The sequence below is a fragment of the Aquila chrysaetos genome, chromosome 6, assembly GCF_900496995.4.
Source record: "Aquila chrysaetos chrysaetos chromosome 6, bAquChr1.4, whole genome shotgun sequence".
NCBI classification, from domain to species: Eukaryota; Metazoa; Chordata; class Aves; order Accipitriformes; family Accipitridae; genus Aquila; species Aquila chrysaetos.
Window position 1 is genome coordinate 42,289,629 of NC_044009.1, and position 18,236 is coordinate 42,307,864.

General features: G+C 38.6%; 1 protein-coding gene across 14 annotated transcripts in view; it reads left to right on the forward strand.

The window, feature by feature from the left end:
* The window catches only part of KALRN (kalirin RhoGEF kinase), a 532,819-nt gene that overhangs the window by 230,020 nt on the left and 284,563 nt on the right, over window positions 1-18,236 (forward strand). For all 14 annotated transcript variants that reach the window (XR_005932657.1, XR_005932658.1, XR_005932659.1 and 11 more), the window contains exons 6-7: window positions 7,490-7,612; window positions 17,628-17,819. Coding sequence is in view for 11 of the 14 variants with exons in the window: in XM_030018367.2 (XP_029874227.2) it covers window positions 7,490-7,612; window positions 17,628-17,819 (315 nt within the window). In the remaining 3 variants the exon portion in view is untranslated. The remainder of the gene's footprint in view (window positions 1-7,489; window positions 7,613-17,627; window positions 17,820-18,236) is intronic.

Sequence of the window (18,236 nt, forward strand, 5' to 3'; positions counted from 1 at the left end):
CTGATCCATTGTCTGATTTTGTGGCATGACCTGGGACCTGCCTTGTCACTGTGGACCTGTGCTGCAATTGTGGGGCTGTGCCTGAGCCTGATTACCTTCACTGCACCTGATCCTGACCTGCTGATTGACTTCCTAGCTTAAGCTTGGACTTGTCTTGTCACCACAACTTGCCTGATGATCTCTTGATTAAACCTGGTTGCTATCAGCCCTCAGGGGCTGTGGGACAGGCTCTGACTAATGAGGCCAGTGTCCTGCCTGCTGGGTCTTTTTTTCTGGCTCCTCAAGCCTTAGGGAGCCACTAGCCTGGACATCCAGCATCAGCCCTCTGTTCTCCTGAATTTAGCTCAGAGGCTTGAGCAGAGGGATTTTCTGTATTCCAGGTAAATGTCCTGATTCTTTAGACTGTTGGCTCTTTTCATGTGCTCCTTTGTGGAGGTGTTGCACTTCTGTTGGCCTTTTCCAGATGTACAGGTGACCTAGATATGTCTGGTTCCAATTAAACTGTAGTTATGATTGTTGTCTGGAGGCACTAGGAGACTTTCTTGATTGATTGCTTTTTATAAAGGTAGCTCACGTGCAAATCTTTCCAGGGTCAGGCCCTTACATATCAGTGTAGACTGTGTATGTACCACAGATCTGTTGCATGGTATTCTTTTTTTGTTCAAATAATGGCTAAATTCAATTGCAAGAGATGTAAGGAATACAGCTTGATTTACCTTTAATTGAATTGTTGTGAATACTTCAACTCACTTAATGAGATAGGAATAGACCTTGTAGCTGGAAACTTAGTAAACCTCAAGAGAGGGACTCTGGCCGTTACTGTTCTACGTGTGTTATTATTTTGTTTATATTGTGGAAACATATGAAAATGAACTTGCTTATCTGTAGATGCTCTCAGAGTGGAACTTTCCACTTTCTGTTGTAGATTAGTCAATTTAACACTGGCTAGATAGTTTTGAAAATTCAAAATGCACATGGACTTTTATATGGATCTCTCTTTAATAAGTGATGCGTGCTTATCTCCAGCATTTTCCAACCTGTGGATCATGGATATTAAGTTCCTTAGTAGTTGGTAAAGGTATTCAATAAAACAGATATATTTTCCATAGACTTTAATTTGCTATAGCACTTGCCTTTAAAATTTTATGGGGTCCACAAATTGGAAAAGATTGGAAAGCACTAATCTAATAGGGATTTCATCTGGCATATAATTAGTCATCTGCCCTCTACTCAACTACAGGAAAGATATTCTTTCAGATTAATTTTTTTTTTTTTTTTCCTCTTTGTTAGCAGCATATGGAGCCACATTGAGAGAACACGTTTGTGCCTGGTGCATTACATGTAAGACTGACTGGAGTTTATTACAAAACCCTGCCTCATATTTTTCCTAAGTGCCCTTGAACTTGCTCTTCTTATTTGGAACGTAACCCAAGTTGATCTTGTCAGAACAAATCCAGTATACACTTCTGGTCTTTGTCAATATTTATGCAGGAGGCTACCAAGAGAAAAGATAGTGGGGTAATGCAGAAGGTACTGATGTTAATTCAGTCGCTGTTGCTCTCCTGTTTTGGTATCTTCTTTTCCAAAGTTGATGGGAGAAGCACTGCACAGGTGATCCTAGATGATGTCAGCTAGGCTATTTCCAGCAAAAAATCGAAATTCCACAAAGTTCTGTTAGGACCTTAGTTTGGATAGAAAGATAATCATGAACTAGAACAAGTGCAGAGAGAGGCTGTGTATCTTATGAAGAAATAAAAGAGCTGGGCTCTAGTAAAATAAACAGCAGGAGAGACAGTGAATGCTCCCTGTCCACACTGGAAAAGGTTAAATACCTGGGAGGAGAAGTTTTTTAACTTAAAGGACAGTGTTGACCTAGTCTGATTTAAGTCAGAGAATATATGAAGACTTCAGTAACAGGAGCAGAAAGTTTCTGGAACTGCCTCTCATAGGAGGAGCTGAGCTGTGGCACTTAACTAGTTTTCAGGTGGATCTTCATCCCTTTATGAAAGGAAACTTTATACTGTGGTTAGCTGCCAAAAGCAGTGATTGGACTTGACCTGAATGTCCCTTTGGGACCGTTTTCTTGATATGTATCCTATATTGCTCTTCAAGATGGTGTGATTATAATGGTTATCATTCTGCCCTTACTCACCCGTATGAGTTTGATATTTATGGCTCAGAAATTACAGAGAAGATGATTTGCTACAAGCAGGTTCATAATTAATTCCAGTCCTAGTATAGTGTTAGACGGATTTGGGATTTATTATTTTTAGCATGTATAAACAATTTCATTAATAAATATATTCGGTTCACTTGCTGCCAAAACCATGAGGGCTGTAATCCTCCCATCAGCACCACTTGGCATAGGGTGTGCTGCCAGCCATGTGATGGGAACATCATCCTGTGGTGCCGTGCACCACTGTTCCAGAATCCAGTGCTAATGCTCCTCAGCAAGCTCTGACAAAAGCCAGAGAGCAGAGGTTATTATTTGAAATGATGTTATAAATCTCATTTTATCTGAAGTAGGGCTGGACTGCACACAGTCTGCATACATGCTGTTCCATTATCCATGTGTTTCTTCTCTGTTCTCAAACAGCTGTTCTTGTCCTGTACTCACTAGCCTGCCAGATGTTACAAATCTAGGGAAAGTATGGAGTCACATTCTCCCTCTGTAGGACTTACTCATGACCAGCTTGAGACCTGCTCTTTGGTCTTACACTTAACCTGGATTTTCTAGTAACTCATCAACTATGATGACAAAACGTGAGGCTACGAACTCATTGTTGCCAGCACGACTGACATTGGAGATATGATCTGATACCCTAACTCTCAAGTGAAGTGGCCTCAAGACCACATGTGTAATAATTACTGGTGCATGTATGATCGTTAATGACAGGGTAGATGCTTTAACAAAGTGTTGGGTGGAGACCCTCTGGATCATTCTTAGTTCTTCTGACTCTCTCATAAGAGACTAATTTTCTTAATGAAATGCAGCACTTAACATTCTTCAGCATATGCGTTCACTTTCTTTTATGTATTGTTAGGAACAGGGACTACAAGAGATAATCACATTGGAGTTTATCTTCGGTTTTAAGTATGCTTAACTCCTCCCCCCAGCTACTCAGTCACTGGAAAACTCTTAACTACTTAATTGGTCTCCAGATTATCTACAGCAATGTGGAGAAGTGCCAGTCTGGGAGACATTGAGGACAGTTGGTTCACATGTTTTAAGTGATATAATGTCCAATCTTAGTTATTCTGCACTCCTTTTAGTGTGAATTCATGACTGCAGGAATGATTAGCAGACTTAAGAGAAGAATTAACTCACTGGCAGTCAGCATGACTTCAACTAAGAAGTAAGTCAAAGGAATAATTAAAGATCCATTAATTTTATGATAACCACTAGGCTAGGTTTGTTAGGGCAGTCTTTTTCATGAATGGGATGAGATCAATTGATACAGTGTTATATCGCAATGTTATAATGACACAGAAAATCTCAGTTAGCTGAGACACTGTATCTGGTTTAAGCTGATCTCACAGGGCACATTCTCCAGACTCTGCTATTTACTGTATTAAAAACTCATTCCTTTGACAGGGAAACTAACTTATCAAAGGATATTGAACATTATTTCAGGAGCTCAAGTTAGCCCCTTGACACTGGAGTGGTCCTTGCAGGGTTGAGTAAAATAGCAATTCTTGGGTCATTGCCATGCTCACAACCTTAATGGTGTGCTTTAATTAAGCAAACTAGGCAGCACACTCACTTCAGGAACACAGGAAGCATCAGTGTTTCTCATGTGGAAAACAAGTTTAACTTGAAGTCTTTCAGGAAATATTGCTAGTAATATGGGCCAGGCCAGACAATGTTGACAGACCTTCATACTGAAACCTCCTGGCCACACATTGCAAACTCTCACAGCATCATCATGAGTCACCCAACATCTGGTATTTTCAGAGCCTCAACTTCCAGTTGTATTATCATAAGAAAATTGTTTAAGTCCATTTTAGACTTTGTGGTCAAAGAGGAAAGTTTGAAAACACAATCCATTAGATATCAAGAGCAAATAAGACCCCATTTTTATGTATTTATTGATTTATTTATTTAAATCCCACATTTGTTAAGCAAATCTTGTGATCTGTGGGACTGTGAGATGCTTACCATTTCCATGCATCCTTGATTGGAGGGTGAAATTACGAAGTTTTCCATGATGCCACAAGAGAAGAAAACCCAATAGTCTCTTCTGGGTGCTTGGGAAAATGTCTACAGTTAAGTAAGCATTAAGCAGAAATGCTTGAGAAGTCTGGGAAGGAACCAGCCCTGGAAACAAAAGCAATGTAGACAAATCCAAGCAGTACTGTGCCCAGGCTGTGCTGTTTTGAGGGTCTAGTTAGTATTTCCACACAGCACTGGACTGTGCCATGCAGAGGTACCAATTCATCTGGAACTTGTTTGGATATCTCAGATATAGTAATCCTTTGCGTAAGGTAGACATGTCTGCAGTCTTGCAAAGCCCTGGTTGCTGTATAAAGTAAGAATGACTGTAAATACTGCTTATTATTCATTAAGACTCGAGAGCAATGAAAGTTTTTACAGTGCAAAGTGCACCATTAACCCTACTTTAGACTGTAGTGAATCTGCATCTTTTTATTCTGCACTCATTCCTAGGCATCTTGCTTTATTTTCTCCCTGCTCCAAACCACATGAAACTCAAACCTCTTCATTCTCTGGGCTTTCAAGTGAGACTTGAGAGAGTCAGGGAGAGACTCCAGACCATATTGATGGGGGATAATTTGCTACAGGCATAGGCCAGCTGAAACCAAAGTAATTTTTTATGAAGACTACAATAGAAAGATTCAAAGTCTAAACTGAAATTGAGTCTCTTCCAAAATCTGCTATTGTCCATGAGTAGAAGGTTAAAAAACCATACTGTTTTGGAAGGTGGTACAGATCTCATCACTGAGGTCTGTTGCTCAAAATTCTTGAAGGTCATCCTTTCAACTGCTGTTGCGTATTTCAGTTGATTAAATAAGACAAAAAGATTAATCATCTCCTAAATTTCTTTCTTTTTTTTTTTTTCTTGATAGTTTATTATTGTATTTTAAAAGGCAGAAGCCTGGTTTAACGTAACCTAGATTCTCATCCAATAATATGTGTATAGATTAGATGGCGGAAATGCTCCCTATCCACAGAATAATAGATTACTAGTTTAAATTACTTGTCTCTAAAAGATCCTGATTTGGCTTTGCTGAGCATAAAATACTAGATTTACTGTTTATTTTTAGTGGATTGCTGCCAGTTCTCTTTTCCCTGAATGTCTTTAGATTGTTTAAAACATTAAGAAATGTTCACATCAAACGTATATTTACTTACAAGTGTGTGTTGGTTTCTCAGCAGAGATGTAAAATCTTGTTGTTGGGACATGAACTTTGCTGTTATGGAATTTTTCTCTCTTTACTGGCTTTATAGCTTTTTTTTTTTTTCTTCAAGCCCTCAAGTGTGGCAAATTATTTTGTGCTAATGTTGCTTATTAAATCTTAATAAAGTGAGAAAAAGGAATCCAATGAGAAAGCTTTAGGTGTCTCTTCAGGTTAAGGTAGGTTGTTTCATTCTGTTTAATTAGCAGTAATGTTTGAAACCCCTGACCTCATCCTTGCAAAAATCTTTTTATTTATATTTTCTGAAAAAAATGGTGATAGGCCTGATTTTGATCAGCTCCATGGGTACAAATGAGAAAGTAACTGTGTCAATGAGATTACTTTGGACTTGTATCATTGTAACTTGAACCAAACTTGGCCTTTAAGACTATCATCAACACAAAATACAAGCTAGTACAGACTCTGTAGTTGCAAGTATATTTTCATAAACAAAAGATTAAGAAGTCAGGCATATATGACAGATTTTTGGGACCAGGTCAGTGTAGTGTGTCTGGTGGCATTGGAGCACTTGCAATGTTTATTTGCCTTTTGATGAAAGGGATATTCAATATTATTTCTGCAAATCCCCTGCATAAAGCAGTGCTCTCCCATGCTGAATTGAGTGCTCAGCATGAAATGCTGAGTTTATTGCAGGAATCTCAGGTGACCCATACAGGGCCTTTTCTCTACTCTTAGGAGCACCGTCTCTACAGGGAATGGGGAACTGACCCTGAGGAACTACAGCAACATACAGTGCCTGAGCAGTGGGCTCTGAGTGTTCTTCAGCTGTCACAGGTCAAAAATTGTTATTCAGTGCTAAAGAGCAAAACAGCTCTTGACTGGAGGACACACAAATGAAATAACAAAGATCTGGACTGACCCTTTGACTGTAAGGTGGTTGCTTAGAAGCTGCATCACTTGCCTTTCACCCTAAAATGCTTTCTCTAACACCAGGAACTGTATTCACCTCACCTCTACTGCCTCTACAATTAGTTTTTCTTTCCTTATAATGAATTAATACATTGGTTATTTTATTATGAAAGAGTCCTTATTAATGGACAGTTCCCCAGCTTTCTGGGTTGGAGATGAGGGAACATGGTTTGAAGGGATTCTGTAACAAAAATATTTGCAGAAGAGAAGAAATCTGAGATTGTAATGCCTGCAGAGCTGTAGACAGGAGTAAAGAATGAAAGGTTCTCACTTTGAATGCATTTATTCTCTAACACAACACAAAACAAGCCAAAATATAAACACGCTATCTCCTAGCTGAGTTGTGACAGCTTATAACAAATGAATGTGCTGCAGATTGAAACATCACATTAATGTGCTACAAAATAAGGCATAAGTTTCATCAGCTTTATTCAATATATTTCTCTCTGTCTGAAGTACTGAACTATCCATTTTGCTTGAAAATACATTTGGAAGTGGGAGAAGTTGAAATGTGTACTTTTTATAGATATTAATAAAATACTTTTTTTTTTTTCCTTTTCTCTCTTCATCCCAAAAATAATAAGTGGAAGATAGACTGGATTCTGGCTTTAGAATTGGAAAGATCTAGGAAATAGAAGCGTAGGAAGTCAGCCGGCTATTTTAATGTAACATTTGGAAACTTTATGTATAGATGAAAAAGAAAGGGGGGGGTGAGAAAATCACATCAATAATATTTATGGAATTTTTGGTCCATTTCTGGATTAAGGGTACTTTATGAACTGCTAGATCTTCGGTCAGTGGAGCAACCCCTGATTTTAGGTCTCTCTGCTGCCTTCTTTCTATATATGAAATTCCCATTACTTACAGGAAAAGACTATGGGATCAGCTTACTGAGGAACATGCTTTATGAGTTATGTTTCCTGACCTATCATTCTGTTAATAATGAAATATGGTGATAACTTAAATGCTTCTATTGCTCGACAACAGCTTATTTTGATGAGGAACATAGATGAGGGTTTTTCTGTCTGTGTTGCATATGTATCTGTCTCGGAACTGTGGATTTTTACATTTTGCACTGTCTCTTATTTTTTTCATCCTTGTCTAACACTTTTTTTTTCCCTCTGTCCTGTGTGAATACTTCTAGATGTTCGACTGGATCAGCCACAACAAAGAATTGTTCCTGCAGAGTCACACAGAGATCGGCGTGAGCTACCAACATGCCCTTGACCTACAGACACAGCACAATCACTTTGCCATGAATTCCATGGTGAGTTGAGGGCATCCTGTGAACAGCGGGTCTGTGTATGTGAGTGAGAAAAGGGCCGGCATGTGAGGCCACCTCCAGTTCAGAGAGCACTATGGATCTGTGAGAGGTGAAGTAAGGAAGGTCAGGCTGGGCTGTGGCAGCAGCCCTCTTCCCAGAAAGCAGTGTTGCTCTGTCCACCCAGACACTGATATATGATTATTTCCTAGACTTAAGAGCAGCGCAGTCCTGTGGAATTTGTTTACATTTTGGAAAGCAAATACAGTATTTTTTAAGTTTTTGACATTTCTTTGACTGGGAATTAATGAAAGCTGTAGGTGGCACCTTAATAATTTATGATTCTCCCCCCACGCACTGCTAAGGTACTTTTCAAAACCTTGAAAAAGAGACACTAATCAAGCTGTCAGTTGTGGCCACAGTGGGATTTTGGCTTTTTCAGTAGTTAATCGGTCAGTCCTTTTGAATGCAACTCAATTTACCTTAGGTTTAAAAAAACCAACCAAACAAAAACCCCATCATTATACATTTATAAGTGCTTTGCTCTCTTTCTTATTCTTTCCAGGCATAAGGTATTTGTTCTGGAAACTGCTCTGCTCTCGGCACAGAAATGAGGACAGAATGTATTGATGTTTTGATTGTTGCACTGGGTTAGAAAAATGCATGCATACCCCTTGCTGCAATTGCAGAATGCAGCGATGAGCCCTCTCTGAATGCTCTCTGTCAACTATGCAAAAGCTTGCCCTGAGTCCTAAACCAACTCCTACAGGTGTACCTCTTCATGCTGTGCATGGTCAGACTACAGTTGCGCTCGGGCTGAGACCTCAAAGGTGGTGGTTAATGTTTAAGTTCATGGTGTAAATCACTAGAGAGCCACGCCCTACTATGCCGCCAAAGGGCAAGGTACTTGAGAGCAGCTGTCTGAAATGTGAAAAAGAGGTCCCAACTACCTGAGGTGGTTGAAGATCGCACACTGCTTTCATAAGATTTCAGGTGTTAACCCTGGTACTCTGGCCAAATTCCAGATCAGGTAATTAACTTCTCTGACCTAAATTCCACCCACCTTTTCCACCTACCTAGCTGTTCCTCACTAAAGCACTGTGCTTCATTAGGGCATTGCATAACAGTGGAAGATGAGAAATGTTTAAAATGTCTATTAATGTGTTTATTGTGATTATAGTTGAAAGGAGCACTGAAAAACAGGCTCTAGGCACCTGATTGTTAAGCTTGCCATCATAATGCCATCTAGCAAAATACAGGATAGCAAGGCCTCCATATAACACTGCTGCTCGCAGAATCCTAACAAATAAATGTGTCCTGAAAATTAGTTTATTAAAAGTCATTTGGCTTATGAAAGATTCAAAGTCGGTCATAATTCTTCAGAAAACACCATTAGAAGAGTCAAGCTGGAGGACTTCCCTTTATCCTTTTTGTGGTGCTGTCTGCTATTGTTTTCTTAAAATAACTGGGAGCTAAACTTGGAAAGAGATAATTGTTGTTAATAGAAAACTAATGAGTGACAGGGAGGGTCCACCTAATGGAAGAAAAATTATTTTCCTTCATTCTTCTTCCATCTGTCCCCAAGTGAACTTTTGGGAATGAGGGATGCAAGGAAGTGAGACATTTGCAAAGATCTTGGGGGAACTTTTGGGGGCAGGGACCTCTCAGTGGCTGCGCTGTGGCTTGCAGCTGTGCCATCTCACCATCTCAGTGCTGCCAAACTCCTGTCTAATAGAGCTGCCCAGGAGAGAGACCTTTTCGGCTGAGGGGAAAGAGTGTGACAGATGATGCACCTCCCATTTTGTGCTGTCTCCAATATAACCCACACACGTGTACAGTCATATGGAAGCCCATACAGTCAGCATGAATCAATCTACAAAGAAGATTGTCTCCTCTGTCCCTTTAGCAAGAGGATCCATGTTGAAAGGCATTAATACTGGGCACCTTTAACTTTCCATCTATAAGTATGGCAAGAGATGGCACTCAATTCTGCTTTAATTAATTGGACTGAAATATATGACTCTGTGGAAGAACCCCACAATGTAATAAATATGCCAAACAATGTATACGTTCTCTGATAATCGTCCTTATAGGAATATAACTCAAAGAGAGCAGTACACATGTATGTCATTTTTCATATGCGACTTTTCTTTTAGCTTTAGTTGCATTTTAGATCCAGAGTCCCTTCTGATGATGGAGGTATCTTCCTTTTGGTTTTGGATCAACATAGATTCATACAGCAAAAAGGCACAGTTCGTTCAACTTAGATTTCTATTTTAAAAAATTCTTGTGATATGCTCCCTCAGCAGGAACTTTTTAAAAAAATTCTTCAACAGATTTCAGTTGTCAAATAGAGTTTACATAAGGAGTTGTGGTATTGGTATTGACAGTATGGCAAAATCAGGATAAAAACTACAGAAATATTTCAGGATACAGATGCAACTCAGGACTATGCTTTTCATTTTCTTGTCTTTTTTTTTAAATCTAAATGAGGCCTCCATGGTATTTATCAGAAATATCAGAGTTTTACTCAGTGCTTGAAATTTCTCATGATCAATTAATTTTCTCAAGACTTTCCATATTGCTGAAAGGCCTGTATTTGAGTTATGTGTCTGCACAATGGCCTTTCTAGAGGGGGTTCCAATGCCAGGGTTGCACAGACTGGCAAATGAGGTGAGTTTTACAGCCTGGTGAACTTGGCTTGTGGAACTAAACAGGGCTGCTGTCTTACAGAGGCCTGGGCATCCTGTTTTTGGAATAGCAGATGTGGGGATATATCAAGCTGAAAGGACATTTGGAAATCAGTGGGAAAAGGGTAATAATCTTAAGCTGCAGGCTACTTGAACTAACCTGGAGCTACTGTTCTTAAGTCAGGATAGTGCTGCTGTCAGCAGTGTTGCTCTTTTTTTTTTTTTTTTTTTTTTAGACGGAGCAGATTCTTTGTTAGAAAAATGTGGAGTGACTCCTGGTGCTCCTGAAAGTCAGTATTGAGAATATGAGGGTGTTAGTATGCAGGAAACATCAGCTTGCTGCATAAGGGTGTTGGGCTGCATACTAGTCACTCCATTGGTGATAAAGCACGCAGGAAGAGCAAGAGGAGATTGAAACTAAAATGACCCTTTCCTGGCCACAGCCCAGCTCCTGTGGTAGATGGTAGTTTTGTGTCTTGAGTGATGGTCAGCAATGGACTCAAGACAGATCGATTTACTTGAATGAAGTAAAACCAGAGAAAGTTGGGTGATGACTCTGAGCATAGTGGTAGGACATTACATACCCCAAGCTTACACAGCAATCTGAGCCATACTTTGGTTGTCGGAGAAGTGAAGCTAGAAATATGGATCAGGTCTGGTTCATGTGTAACAACACTTTAGTGAAGGAGAGTCTTACTGGTAACAGAGAAACTAGCAGGAAAGAACCACCATAGCTAACTGTAGCTGTAGATACGCAAGGTGTCTATGTTTTGCCAGGTTTTGTCATGTACAGTCTGATTATGTGGGGTTTGGTTTTTTTATCCAATATAGTTTTCTCTAAAAAAACTACAGTCAGTGATGTTAGAAGAACATAATCATGCAATTGCTACTGCACAACTGCCCTCATTCAACTGTCTTATTTTTATGGCAACATCTTAAGTTCAGTTGTTCATGCTACCATCTGATTTCTGTTGGAGACTGTTGGAAAATGACTAGTGCGTATTATTTGATAATATTTATATTGCAGTAAGAGTGGGAGGTTTAGGTCATTGTTCAAGGTGCTATACACTTTCAAAGGAAGAAATGGTCTTTGCCTTGCAGTCTGTTGCCAAAGGCTCTGCTCCTACAATATTTATATACATAAATTACTTTTGCACATCGGGAATCTTCTTGCATTGTTACCCACTGATAAATATTTGTGAAGTTAAGGATTAGGATTAAGTAACATAATGCAAAAGGTATTAGAGAGAAAACTATAGCTCTGGTGAATTTACTATTAGGTATGTACTCATTTGTGTTTATAATCCAGTATTCCTCAATCTCTTTGTGTAATACCCTTGGCTGCAAAAAGAAAATGACAGGAATCCTTTCCTGTTTCTTTACCAGAGAATGGGAAGGTTATTGCCCTCAGATCTGTTTGCAATCCCAGGTGAATATTGTGACCTACCCAAGACTTAAAACTTAAGATTGTGGTGAGTTTTAATAAATTAAAACATTAATATAATTCATATCAGATTAATATCTGATGAGCCTTCAAGCTCTCTCATGCTAATTACAAAACTCAAATATCTAGCTACCATGCTTTGGACTCAAGACATGGAGATTGGTTCAAGGAGAATGACTTTTCAAACACAGTTAAATGGTGCTGCTTTTTTTTTTTTTATATATAAATCTTTTGGTTTCTGAGTCTCAAGGGTGAACTAGATCACACTGTAAACGTCTTCTCTGGGAATTTGTTTTATAATTGTGATTTTGCTAGAAATTTGCTTTATAATTTAGCTAGATCTTTTTTTTTTTTTTTATGGAATATATTAGTCCCAGCAACTGTTGGATTGAGAATAGTTCAGCTGTCATGAATCTGAGTAACAAAATCATGAAAACTTGAAGCGTTCTTATCAGTTGTGGGGCTTGGGGTTGTTTATGGCTTTTGGGGTTTGTTTTGTTTTGTCAATACATTAAAACCAATACTGAGAGAAGATATGGAGGAGGACAATGTAGCTGAGGATGGCTGTATATTTTGCAGGGAAAAACCCTACAAACTTCAGTGGAAGTTGGATCAGATCTTGGATATCTAAAGTGTTTTGGTTTTGTTTTGGGTTTTTTTGTTTGGTTTTTTTTTTTCTTTACGCTATGCCTAGTGTCCTTTAATCTTGGCATAACTAATAATAGTTAAAATATTCTCTTCAGTTCCTCTAGAAAATATGCTCTCCAGATATTTATTGGGTCATGCCTTTTGTCACATGCTCTTCCTATACATCTGTATAGGCATGCTGTGACCAAAGCTCTTTCTTGGAAAAACAATTTGATACTCTGGTTTTTTTACAATAATAATTCTTCCTTTTAAATGAACAATGTGCGATGTGGAGAAGTCATGTATTTTAAGTAATAAACTGTAGTGTGTGGTTTGGGGTGTTGTTTTTTTTTCGAATAGGGACCATAGATTTTTTTTTTTTTTTCTGTGATTCAAGGCCATGCTTGTTTCCACTTCAGTTTTAAAATAAATTATGTTAGTCTATCACAGCTGTATAATGTTTATACTGAAGCCATAATACTTTTCACAAAGATGAATATTTAGCTCCAACATTTTGTGAGTAATCTCAATAATCTAGTAAATTCACTAGAGAAGAAAAACTGTGTTGCAATGTGACAGAAAGCATACTGGTTGTAGCTCTGCACTTGGATACATGGTATATGTGGCATTTGTTCTGACTGAAGTTATTGGTATTTCCTTTGCCAGGATATTTTTATGCCTGGATCTGTTAACCTCCTTAAAGAATGAGTTATCACTTTCTCCAGGACATGCATAAAAATGGCAGAGTTCAGTGCTGGCACTGCTGCCTATCGTGCTGTTAGGAAGTTAGCTGGCTGACGCTAGATGGAGATGCGTGTTGTCCTAAGAAAATTGCAATACATTTCAAACACATTACAATTACCATGTAAAGTCTAATGATGTCTGTTGAAAATTCCCAATGTTTATCTTAAATGAATGGTATTTTTCTATATGTAGGCTGAGCTAAAATGCCATCCAATATTATTCTGCAACAGGCTACATATAATTGGCCTTGTTATAGAAACTTAAAGGTCTTAAAGATATCTCATGAGTTTATTTTGTCACTGAAACATTCTGCTTTGGATTTATGTGTTAGGTTCATTTCACAGATGGTTTCTAAACTCACAGTAACAGGGTGCAAGCTGGGGTCTTGGGGTTTGGGGTTTTTTTTTTTTATTATTTTAAAGAACAACTCTTCAACAGTCAAATTTCACCTTCAATTAATCTGCAAAACCCTTCTCTTGCAGCCCACCTTCACTCCTTGCCATCACAATATCTCAACTAGTTCTCTAGGAAATGAGATGAACACAGCCAAGTTCCTTGCAGATTTAATGCTTCTCACTGCTCAGTTTTCTTTTGTGAGTGTAAGGTAGTCTTTTTATATGTGTATTAGAAGAAAGTATTGTTCCAGCTAGGGTTGGAGGGTTTAATTAAGAGGGAAGGTCTCCCAGCATGCCCACTGGATGATCAGGGCTGAATTAGTATATTTCCCTGTGGGAGATCATTCCACAATTGAAACTCCACTGCTGTCAGTGCTTATTTCTGAGACTGAGGGCTGTTATCCTACCAAGTGTTAGAGACCTTAGCAGTGACTGCTTACACTGGAAGGAACAGCTATGTTATAGACATTGATGACCAGAATCAAGGCCTTGTTTACATGACAGAAATGGACTAAGAATTGGTGGACAAAGAGGGGTATGTGCACTTGAAAGGCACTGCACAAGGCTTTCCTAAACTGTAAAAGAAACTCTTGCATATCATGATGCTGATGTACATGTGGGGAAATTTTTCTTCTGTTTGCCAGTGGAGTGATTTTTAGAAGTAAAAAAATCCCCTTTTTTGACTAAAGTTTCAAAGTTGAAATAAAGTCAATGAAAAATTAACATGGGGAGTGCTTTTGAAAAGTCTGCAAATACATGTAAAATAAAGGTTTTTCAATGATAAAGGGTATTAATAGCCAAAACTTGGGTGTATCCTAGCATCACTACAACAGAATGTCAACTGAAGTGCTTTTACCCTTACTTCTAGACATTAATATATTGTTTTCTCATTGTTTGACCTGTTGTAGTCCTATATAGCCATAAATCAGTGATGCCTTGCAGTCCTCTTTGGGGGCACCTCTCAGTTTTGAAAAAAAAAGATGAGGCCTTAGGTTATATTTAAAGTGAGACTCTCTATGAATGTGCTAGTAGTGGATTTTCCAGCCTAAAGGAAAAATAAAGTCACAGACATTAGTTGCTGTATTTATTTCCTATTAGGATAAAAATATCTATATAATAGTCACATAGAAAAATCTCAATTCATTCAGTTTTTAGATCTGAACAAACCAGAGGGAAAGGCAGGTTTACCTTTGTGAAATGTCAACAGTTGAATTTTGGCAGCATAGGTTTTTGTTCCATTTTGCTCAGAACATTACACATTGGCTGATAAAGATGAAAAAATGTGGCTTGCAATTTTTTTTCTACTTCAAGGTGGAAAAGAAATATCTTGCATTTTGTGGATTGTGGTCAATTAAATGTTTTTCTTATGAAACTAAATTCTGGAGTGCCTTAAAGCCATTTTGCATTTTACCTCAATCCATAACAGAGATCCCATCTTTCCCAGTTTTTCCCAGAGATCACATCTTTCCCAATCATAGTGACACTGGGTAAAGGTCCTGAGATTGTAAAATGTGTTATGTCTGGTAGGACGTGCTACCCTGAGTTCCAGATCTTTAGCCAAGTCTTTGCTCTGTCTTGTTTTTCTGTGAGACCTTGGGCAAGTCTTATGTGTCCAAGCCTCACTCCAATGTCTCTGCTTCACTGAGGTGGGACAGATAAAGCGGAGGTAAAGAGTGTATGTGTCTGGAAGTAGGAGGTATCCCCATTGCACTACCTGTTGGAGCTACACAGAAGAGCATATCACATGTGATATTGCACTCGAATCCATTTATTGCTCAGAAAGCAACAGGGGAAGCTCAGGAGTCTCTGTTTCCTGAACCAGTTCCACTTGGTGCACTGAGAATGGAGGTGTGAGCAGGTGACTCCCAAGCTGCTCCTTGTTTTCTGCTGGAAAAGCTATGGAATTAGTGGATTGGCTACAGGACAGGTTGGTACTCTTCCCTGAAAAATTCTCATCTAGGAAAGTGACATTTCATCCATGAAAATCCTCATCTTTCTATAAAAATATAACAAACAGACATAACTATATATAAGTCTCCCTAACTTAAAAATCAGACTCTAAGAACCTCTGCTGTATTTCAACTGATCTTACCTTTAACCTTCCACTAGTTAATACTTCTATATACTGTAGCTATAGGGAACCAAGCAATTCACAGTTGCTTTCTGCCATGCTCATTGCATTGCAATGGCTGAGATAATTCTGCAGAGAAAAAAAAAAAAAAAAAAAGCAAGATATTTTTTACATGAAATCAAAACTTATGCAGCAACTTTTCCTTCAAACACAGCAAAGTTCCGTGTCTTCATTTGGCGCAACTCATCCAAGCTTTAGCAACTGTAGTGATGCTACACTGCTTTCCACCAGAAGAGCTGACCTGAAACATTGCAAAATGATCTTGGCTGAGGCTCAGTTATGAAGACTTTCTGGGAGAAAGGCTTACATATTTAGTCTAAATTCCAGTTTCTAACCTAGAGGGACACAAATAAGTGTTTGACTGCGGCTCGGGGTGAAAATTCCAAATCATAATATCTTTTCTAGTATACTTTAAACTTCAGAACAATTTTGATCTTCATCTCTAATTGTACTGAAAAAAATATTTTTATTTTTTTAAAATTAATTTGACAATTTTAAGCCAAATCCAATTTTTAAGAAAAGGCTATGTGATAAGGGGAAAAAAAACCCCAAAACTGGAGGCTGGGTATTGCATTAGATCTCTGTTATTTATGTGACAGCTGTCACAGTCATGGTTCTACCAGGGAGAGCAGAGTGGCTGTAAGGGCTATGGCCCCATCCTTCCTTCCTTTAGCACCTACAGGTACGATGAGTGTACTTCGAAGTTATCCCCCCCACTTTGCAGACGTACTTTGCCCTGCTTCGCAACTTAGTTTGGACCTGTGCCTGCCTTGGCAGTGCTCTGTTGTGTTTTGTGTTTGGATTGGCAGATACCTTTCCACGTTGTGCTTCCACTCACTATGATGAGATCCTGCTCCAACAAACACTTCCACCTCTGATTTATTATTTACCCATGAGTAATACTGTTAAAATCATCAGGGCTGTGTCTGTCCTTGTGCATAGGGGTCTTACAGATTCTACTCTCTGAAAATCCTAAAGCTCTTTTGAAATACTTCAGTGAGACAAGAAAGCAGTGAGTCAACATTAGAAGAACGTTTCAAATGCTGGGCTGTTCCTTTCCTCTGGCAAGGAGGAAAGAGAAAGGAGAAGTGTTTACATCAAATGACATTCCAGAAATCTGCAAGACAGCTGTCACTTGTCTTTAATGGTGCATCTTTGTAAGACATTGTCATGATGGCTATTTATTTTCAGGTTTATGTTCCTATGCGGAACAGGAGTGTTGTAATGCAATTACATTGCTGTCCACAGTTCAGTTCGAGAAAGAACTATCCTTCCACTGCTTCAAGGCTGAATAAAAACCATCATGGAAAATTGTTATGGAAGAACAGAAAATACTACCCTCTTAGCAGGCTGTTTGAATCCTTCTAAATTCACTGTAGTTAAATGATATCTCTGCTGGAGAGCAGCTTAAAATAACCTGCAGAAAAGACAACATTTTAACCAAAGAATATAATTTAATAGACATTTCTGTGGAAACTCTTATATTTCTATAGAATATCCGTATAAGCTCTTTTTAAATTCTATAAGAGTTTTCCATTTGTTGACACTGCACGTCTATAAAGGATTGTCAGAGAGTTCTCAAAGGACTGAAAGCAAACATTTCAGTTACGAATATGTGGATTTAGCATCCAGAAATATGAAGTAATGCAACAGAAATATCAAAAATAAGATAGAAGCAATGAGTAGACCCTAACAGGTGACTAAATAGCTGAAGTATGGCAAATAAGTTTTACATAAATAAATGCAAAGGGAGAGAGGGAGATAATAGTGTTAGATAATGGCATAGATGTGCATAAAGATTCCTGAGGGATATATTTTTAGAGTGGAAGGTAGTATGCCTGCTATTCATGCATATTTAAGCGGGTGGTTGATTACTCTCACTGAACTGCTCAGCTTTACTCCAACTGATGGTGTTTGGAATGTGTAATGAAGGCAGAGGGTGGTCATAGTTCTTCCTTCTCTTTATTTATGTGTGCTTTTTAATTTTCAGAATGCCTATGTCAACATCAATCGGATCATGTCTGTTGCGTCAAGGCTTTCCGAGGCAGGCCATTATGCTTCCCAGCAAATTAAACAAATATCCAGTCAGCTGGATCAAGAGTGGAAGAGTTTTGCTGCAGCTCTGGATGAGCGCAGCACCATTTTAGCGATGTCTGCTGTCTTCCACCAGAAAGCTGAACAGGTGAGCTGCTTTTGTGACTAGCAAAATGATCCATCGCTACTTTGATAATGACGATGCTGCAATTATTACCTGATGGCTTTTGGCTTGTATGCCTTGAGGTTTTCCTAGTGGATCAGTGTCTCAAAAACAAATAGTAACATCTTCCCTGAAAAACTGGCATGTGTTCCCTGAGTGGGTAAGAAAATATGTTTATGCCTTAGTGATGAGAAAGAATCTGATCATAAGTGAAGCGCACTGGTGCGGTAACATGCTGCCTTATTTCTATTGCCTAATATTTCATCAGTGCTAAGGATAAATGCAGGATTATTATGGTCAGGAAAACAGTATGTGTCTGCACTCATATGTATGTGCTATGCACAGGAATATTCACACATATGACATAGACCCATACCAGCAGACAACTTCTAGGAGCCAAAG